Raw genomic sequence first — 8,384 nt, 5'->3', positions numbered from 1 at the left:
ATATATATATATAGAATACCTGGGCTCTAAATGCTGTCGCGAGGGTGATCTCGGAGGAGTATTAATCGGGATTTGATCCATGGTTATCCTTGAGTTGGATCTTCTTATCGCGTCCCTGCACTCGCTTCTTCTGGAATCCAACGTGGTCTTGGACGCCTCTTTGTGCATCCTCCTCGCCTCCTGGCTCGGCGCTCGACTTTTCCTCAACGTCGCGTTTATATCCTCCAACACGCGATCGTAGTCCTCCTGATTTCCGGAATCGTCTTGCGGATAACTCGAAGAATGCTCGTTGTCCAAAAACTGAAAGACATTCTCCTCTCAAATTCGAATTTTGTAAATTATTTAAGGAGGGTGAAAGAAGGGAATTATTACCTCGTTATGCGTGTAAAATATCGGCGGTTTCATCTCGGTTTGCCCGCTCTGCATGCTCTCGCGTCTCAGAGAGCCGTCCGGGCTCGTGATCATAACTGGAATCGGAGTCAACGATGTCATTGGCACGTTCATGTGCAATCCACCGGTGGACGACGCCAGGCTGGAACCGGATCCGGTGGTCAAAGAACTGCTCGATGCATCGCGATAATGAGCGAATCCGGTGTTGCTCATGCGCTCTGAAATAATCGGATGGAACAACAGGAATTTTCGATCGAAATTAATTCTTTCCTCTCTCTCTCTCTCTTTTCGGAGAGAATATCGCGCGAACAAAAGTAAAAGTTGAACTTATAGTTATAATAATAATATTGTGTATCGTACGGCTATAAAATATATTTTAATGGTCGAAAAAAGATCGTATCGTACCTCCTTTCGCTCTTTGCATCGCCTTAATTTTATCGAGATCGGCCGCCGAGCACAACGGCGTATCGACCTCGTACGTATTGTTGAAAAGGGTGTAGTTCACCTCGTATTCCCCCGTCTCCTTTTTGAACGTGATTATATGTTCGAACCTGTGCCCCCATAAAATCTCAGAGGGTAGATAGGAGCTCCTCGCCTGGGTGGTCATTCCGGTCGACTCGATCACGCCTGAAATCGAGGAGCCATATTTTCGTTTACAATCCTTTACAAATCCTTTCGTTTCTATACGAAATACCTTCCAATATAACCACTATCTCGAAACGTTCGCGCAGCATATCGCTTGCCGATATATGATAGAGGGGAGATTGCTCGTCGATCTTGTGAACGATGGTCGTCGGCCAGATGAACAAGATCTTGTCCTCCTCGCCGTCGCTCCCCACTTTCAGCTCCGTTTGGAAGAAAGGTAGCAATTCCCCCTCTCTGGTCACCTGAAAGTTTTCAACGCTTGCTCTCATCAATTATCATTCGTTATTCCCCGCTTCCCCTTTCTTTATCGATCGACCGAGATATCGATCGAGATAAAGAAATAAGAGAACTCGGACGATCCTTTCGTTCTTTCGCTCACCTTTCGTTTGATCATCTGCGCCCTCACGTGAGCCTCGATTATGTGGCTCTTCCTCATGTCACCGACGCGGAACATGAGGCACGGTTGGCCGTCCCTCTGACAGATGACCGCGTTCCTCGAGAACAGCAACGTCTGCGTTCTCTTCTTGGGCCGGGACAGTTTGGCGAAAACTATCCCCACCATGAAAGCTTGCAGTATCACGCCTGTCATCGACTGGATGCATATCACGAACACCGCCTCGGGACATTCGTCCGTAGGGTGCTTCGATCCGTACCTGCGATATTTTTCCCTTCGGTTAGACACTCCTTTCCCAGAAATTATTATTTTTTTATATTATTCTTTTTCTTAGAGAATAAACTTGGACGAATGCAAGGAAATCCAGTGGAGGATAATATTCTATGGAATATCTGACGATTCTTATCGAAGTATTTGTACGAATATATATAGTATAAACTTACGATAATAATGTTACGTTTAATGACATGCGCGTTTCTTCCATTCCCTCCCCCTCTCTCCATCGTTCTTAGATTTTTTGAAAGAAAAAATTACGGAAGAATTGGTGGGAAGGTTCATCGAACGAACGTGTAACAGTCGAGTAATTAAGCGAGGGGGAGAGGGTGCATCGAATATCGTGATCGATACGATCGTGAAATCGGTTTAGAATTGGATAATTAGTCACCCGATCGTGTGCTGGGTCTCGATCGAGAAGAGGAACGAGCTGGTGAATCCACGAATGTTCTCGATGCAGGGGATGAAGGTCGAGTTGGAGTTGGCGTGATTCTCCGGATCGAGGTCGCCGTGGCTGTAAGCGATCAGCCACCAAATCAGGGCGAAACCTAGCCACGAGAGCAAGAAGTTCATCGAGAACACCAGAAGGGTCCATCTCCATTGTGCGTCGACCAGCGTCGTGAAAATATCCTGGGGAAGAAATAAACGGATGGAGAAAAAGAAAAGAAATGACGAGCGGGGAACGATAGATTCGAAGGCTTTTCTCTTTTCTTCCTTTTTTTCGCGGATCGTTAGAGGAAAAAAAAAAAAAAGAAAAAAAAAAAGAATCGAGATAAATTTATGGACTAGGCCAGAACGAGAGAGGATCGTAGAACGAGCGAGAAAGTTAAACAATCGCGATAATTTTAACCCACGCGTCGAATAATATACGTTTCTAGAGAATCGGAATATAGAAGTTGCATCAAAGTGGATCCGCTATAGAACGTATATATACGACAAATTTGGCAAGTAATTGGATTCGAGAAAATAGATCGAGACGGAATCAAGAATTCGCTTTATTAACGTTGAATGAAACGACAAAAAACCGTATTCTCGCGCGAAAGGAGGAACGTAAAGGGAGTAAAGTCTGGTTCCCGTTGGCGAAAATTCGTCGAAATCGCCTTGGATCGGTCGAATCGTCGCAATCGGCCGTATACGCTTTTAGAAATATCTCAAAATTACCTGAAGGTAACGTCGTCGTCGCTTGGCGACATTTCCTTGTACGACATTGCAATCGCCGTGCTTGAAAACCACCCTTTTCCGTATTCTTCGGGAGCTGAATCTGGTCTGCCTGTATCTGAAAGCGGAAAACCTCTCTTTACCTTTGTCGTTCCAACTTTTCCATCTTCGTCTCGTTATAAAAAAAAAAAAAAAAAAAAAAAAAAAAAAAAAAGACCGCGAACCGCAACGAGGATCCGCGTCGGATATTTCGTTCGCTTCGAGGTCGTTTTTTGTTAGAAAAAGAAAGAAAAAAAAAAAATATCAAACGTCTTCTTCCTATTTCTGGTTCCTCCGAAAAAAAAAAAAAAAGAAAAATTCTCGTTAGAGAACTCGATCGACCGTTCTAAATTTGGGACCCGTTTTCCAAGAAGTTCACTGACATCTCCGCTTCTTTTTTTACTCGTCGAGTTTCCACTCGAACGAGAGCGATTGGTTCAAGATTGGTTCGGTTCAAACACACCTGATAGAAAGAAAATGTTGCGGAGAGTTGCGTTTTCGCTGAGCGGAGACGGGAAACGGCAGAAAGAGAGAGAGAGAGAGAGGCCTCCCACGGCTTCTCTAAGGCCGTTTAAAACGGTCGTATGGACCGGTCTGAAATACACCGAGGCTAATGCCAAAGGACATAATTCATCGGAACATCCGTTCGACGCCAGGATAGAGCGATCCATCCTCGGGGCAATACGCCAGAAAATCGACAGACGACCGGGTCCTGATAGTTCTCCGCCTCTAAATGAATCATTATCGCCGGTAATCGCGGTATGCTCTTAAAAGAGCATAACTTTAAAGAGCATCGTGTGCAAGCCAATAATTTTCTCACCAATATACTGTACTCTCCGCTCTATACGAGAAATCATAGTTCCATTTAAATTTAAACAGCAATTAATAGAACGTGATTATTCGTATCGAATCGCAACCGCAAATTTATTTGAAAAGGTTATATGTATATATATATATATATATATATAATTCTACTCGTATTTTTAGTTATTTTTCAAAGATGAAGGCAACACAGACTCGCGAGGAATATTGCGTTTCGTTTGTCCTCCGTTATATTTTCGGCATCGCATAGTTTTCATATCTTCCTACCTATTTGTTCTCTATCGAATTTCTCTCTCTCTCTCTTCGTTTTCCTCGCGAGTCGATTCCACTTTGCCGTGAAAAAAAAAGAAAAAAACGAAACGAAAGTAATCGGAATATCGTTTTATCGAGTTCAATAATCGTACACCAGCTGTCGCGAACAGAACGAGAGAACGCTTCGGATCGGTGTGTCTATAGCCCTATGCCCTGTACCCGCCACGATATGAAAATAAGTATCGCGAAACCCGACACGTCCAAATATTTGGTCGATCCCGTTTTATTCGCTTCCTTCATCGATACATTCGAATCATATGATAGCGCACTTTCGATCACTCCTCGAAGAAAAACGTTTCCTCCTCCGTTTTATCTTTTTGTATCTTTTTGTATGTTTTTGTAAATCGATCGAGACAGAGTGTCGAAAGTATGGTAGAAATTGCAATTGTACAGTCGATTTATTTATCGGTTGAAAATGAATCCGCGCGCGCGCGTACGAGACGAACTAATCGGTCGACCCTTCTAAAGTTAACTCGGAGTCTTTCGCTAAAAATACACCGATTCCAATTCTATCCCCCCGTGAAATGTCGTGTTTGAGACGACACAGGTTCTCACGTTATTCGCGAGCTTTTGTTTATCGAAATGCGATCGCGTATGATTCATTCGGTTTTGGGAAAAATCGGCGAGAGGGATGAGCTGTTCGATAAAATAAATAAATTTTGATTTCGATCGACGAAGAATCGATCGTCGAAAATGATAATAATACGATGAAAATCACTGACAAGCGTTGGCAAGAGATTGAAAGTGTTAAGTAAATTTCGATCGAAGAAGAGCGAGAAGATTTCTGGCGTTAAGTGAAATGGAAGGTAAAATAGATCATCGATAATAACGTAATAATAGAGCTCGAGATTGTAGACAAATGTTCCTTGTGTGACGGATTTAGGAGGCAACCGATCGTGCCTCCTCCTCCAAAAAAAATAAAAGGAACTCACGTTGATAGATAGATTTTATAATTAGACCGATATTTTTTATTAATATTACCGATATTACGAATCCTACCGATACCGATATTTTTTAAATTCAAAAAGCAAAAAAAAAAAAGAAAAGATTCATTTCAAATATAATTTGAAAACGTTCAAATTATCCACGCACAATTTTTCTCGAACTCTGCGATAATAATACGCGGACTCTCCTCCTCCTCCTCCTCCTCTTGACGTCGCGAAACGTCAACCAAATCTCAAATAACTTTTGCTAATGGCCGCGAATATATATCCCAGCCTCGAGGATCGAAGTAAGCGTCGATCCAAGTGATTCGAACCAATTTCCAACTTCTCGTTTCCTTCAACGTTTCAATTAACCGAGTTCGGGAAATCTGTCTGTGCAAAGTTTCCGGGTGGTGAATTCCAGCGCGACGGCCAGACGCGGCACGCGCTCGCCTCGCCTCGCCTCGCCTCGTCGCATCGCGTCTCGTCTCGTCTCGTCTCGAATCGAAAATCCAGAAATAAGCGCGCGGAACTCGCGGAAAATTCGCCTATAAACCCGACATTTGGTAAACGAGGCACGCGCGAGTTCTAAGCCGGTCGATGCATTGCGCAGCGCGCGACCATCGATATAGGAAGATAAGCGGTGGTGGGTAGGCGCTAAAGTTGTTGGCAATGCCCTCGCCGTTCTCTCTTTGAACTTGCCTCCTTTTACCCTCGTCCCTGATCGACTTTGTCGCGGCTCCAATCCGGATTCCCTTCCTCTCCCCCTTCCAAGATCACGTCAAAATTGTATCGCAGAGAGAACAGGAGGAGGACGTTTCCGTTCGAGAAGATGACGCTTCTCGTTTCCTTTCTTATCCTCCTCCTCCCTCTTCTCGCCGTGGAAATCGAACGATGAATTTTTCAGAATTGGACGAATTTTTTTGAAAGGGAATGTAAGAATAGAAGATTCAATGGATGGATGAATTTGACGAGGTTGTCGTGTAAGATGGATTTGGAAGAGTGTTTTAATTTATCCAGGGAAGAGGAGGGTGACGATAGATCGATCGCGAGAGAGAGGGAGAGAGAGAGAGAGTTTTTGGTAGCGATTTTCTTCTGAACGGACCTAGACCGCTGTTCGATTTGGCTTGGTCGATTCGTCTGGCAAACGACGTTCTAAATTCGTGTTGTTCGGTTCAGTTTCAACCCTGACATATTGACCCGAGATGAAAATAGATCAAGACTTCCACACCTGTTCCGACTGGAAAATGCGAGGGATTTTCACGTCTCGCGAGAGGCGCGCGTTTACGTCACTGAAATCCGAGAGGAGCGATCTGAGTTTTGACCTTGACGCTCGCCAACGATCTATCCGGAACGATCATTAAAAAATCAACCATCTCTTATTATCAATTCTTCCTCGAAACTGGCAACTGATTTGAGAAATCGATCGATTCTTAAGAGAAAACGAACGTAATTTTCTTTTCCTCCCGAGTGTAGAGAACGTTCGTCGATCGATCGGATCGATAGAAACGATCGATCGGAAAGCAGAGGGGGTTTGCGCGAGGTTTCGAAAGATCGGCCTACGCGCGGTTCGTAAAACGAAGCGATTTAGAACGAACGAGAAAGTGGCTGCGATTATGATAACTAGCCGTAATAAACGTAATGATATAAACCGTTGAGAGAGAGAGAGAGAGATTGTTGTTTAAAGAATGTTACCGCTCGGATGGTACGTATGAGCTTTTAACTCGACTATTGGTAATCGTCCTTGATTCGGTCATCTTCTTGCATCTTGATTTCGAGACGGTGCACCGGATAACAATCGGCCAATTGTAAACTCGCTTTATTCGCTTTATACGCCGAACGTCATTACAAAATCTAAAAATCGAACAGAGACGAGTTCTTTTCTTTCTTTCTTTCTTTCTTTCTTTCTTTCTTTCTTTCTTTCTTTCTTTCTTTCTTTCCTCGAACGCACGATTATTTCTCGTTCCCGTGAAACGTGATCGTTGGATTGTCATTAGAAAATCTAAAAATCGAACACAGACGAGTTCTCGTTTCTCTTCCTTCCTTCCTTCCTTTCTTTCTTTCTTTCTTTCTTTCCTCGAACGCACGATTATTTCTCGTTCCCGTGAAACGAGCTCGTGGGATTGTCATTAGAAAATCTAAAAATCTAACACAGACGAGTTCGCGTTTCTCTTCCTTCCTTCCTTCCTTTCTTTCTTTCTTTCTTTCTTTCCGCGAACGCACGATTATTTCTCGGGATCCTCATTAGAAAATCTAAAAAGCAAAGTTAGGAACAGAGACGAGTTCTCTTCCTTTCTTTCTTTCTTTCCTCGAACGCACGATTATTCCTCGTTCCGCTAGATCGAGCGCATGAAAGGGGAATAAAAAGAATTGGGGATGAAATGGAACATACTTTTGCAATTCTTCTCTCCACGCGGTTTCCCCCGACGTGGTCGCTTTGACGACCAGCATCGACACTTGAGAGAGCGCTCTTCGTAGGCCGGACAACGCCATTCCCTCGCCCAAGTGGATCTTTCCGGATCCCGAGGAACTCGGCGAGAGTATCTTGGACGGTGACGTATCCATTTCCTTCTCCCCCCCCTTTACTTCACTCTCGAGCACCACCACGCGCACAATCCCCGAATTTTTACCACGAAAGGTACGAACGAATTCTCACTATCTATCGTTCACATGATCCGTCGCACATTAGTCGGTGATTAATCATCGACTAATCGATCTCCCAATCTCTCGTCTCTCTTCTCTCTCTCTCTCTCTCACTCCCTTTCTTTCTAACGATCAAAGGTCGGTGATCGGTAAAAATAAATGCTTTGCGAATTTAGCCACGCGTCCACTTTATATCGATATAACTATTTAAAGCCAGCCAGAGCGACGATATTAGATATTTTATTATCGCGAGAGAGTAAAATATTAAGAGAAGGGAGAGGGAGGAAAAAAACTCGACGATTCCCTCGGATGAAATAAACTGTCGTTGCGCGTCGGTATATCAGTTAATCAAATCTCTCGCCACGACGGAATTTCGCCGTCTTAAGTTTAAAGGTTTCTCGAGGGCGAGGTGCCGAGAATCGTTATGCTCTCAAGGCGCGACGAATAAAGAACTCATCGTCAGAGCCAAATATCGCAGCCCGTCCATAGCCACTGGAAAATCCAGATCAATCTTTTGCACCACATCCGTTTCTCCGCTATCTCGCCTCGTATCTCTTCGTCCTCGCGGATCACCTTCGAATCCCTTCCAATTCTCTCCTCTCCTCTCCTCTCTCTCTCTTTCTCTCTCTCTTTATATCTTTCACCTCACAGCGGATCGCGCATTTCTGATCGAACGATCTCTCGATCGATCGATTGCTCCTCTCCTTCTTCTCGCTCAAAGAAACAACAGTACTCTCTCTTCGAATGAGGAAACGAACTTCTTTCCTTCCTCCTTTCTTCTATTT

The 8,384-nt window shown here is 44.0% G+C and overlaps 1 protein-coding gene across 6 annotated transcripts in view; it reads right to left on the bottom strand.

Annotated features, from left to right (window-relative positions):
- The window catches only part of LOC102680039, a 34,268-nt gene that overhangs the window by 22,820 nt on the left and 3,064 nt on the right, over nt 1–8,384 (bottom strand). For 5 of the 6 annotated variants that reach the window (XM_031508302.1, XM_031508301.1, XM_031508303.1 and 2 more), the window contains exons 2-8: nt 2,864–2,978; nt 2,094–2,332; nt 1,415–1,688; nt 1,085–1,277; nt 796–1,017; nt 373–608; nt 20–300 (exon numbers count right to left, since the gene is read on the bottom strand). In XM_031508302.1, the coding sequence (XP_031364162.1) occupies nt 20–300; nt 373–608; nt 796–1,017; nt 1,085–1,277; nt 1,415–1,688; nt 2,094–2,332; nt 2,864–2,978 (1,560 nt within the window). Of the gene's footprint in view, nt 1–19; nt 301–372; nt 609–795; nt 1,018–1,084; nt 1,278–1,414; nt 1,689–2,093; nt 2,333–2,863; nt 2,979–7,348; nt 7,570–8,384 lie in introns of those variants that run through there. The other variant, XM_031508305.1, reaches the window with a different exon arrangement.

Source organism: Apis dorsata, unplaced genomic scaffold (assembly GCF_000469605.1).
Source record: "Apis dorsata unplaced genomic scaffold, Apis dorsata 1.3 scaffold_82, whole genome shotgun sequence".
NCBI lineage: Eukaryota > Metazoa > Arthropoda > Insecta > Hymenoptera > Apidae > Apis > Apis dorsata.
Note: the sequence above shows the minus strand (reverse complement) of the source record. Positions and strands in the feature narration are given on the sequence as shown.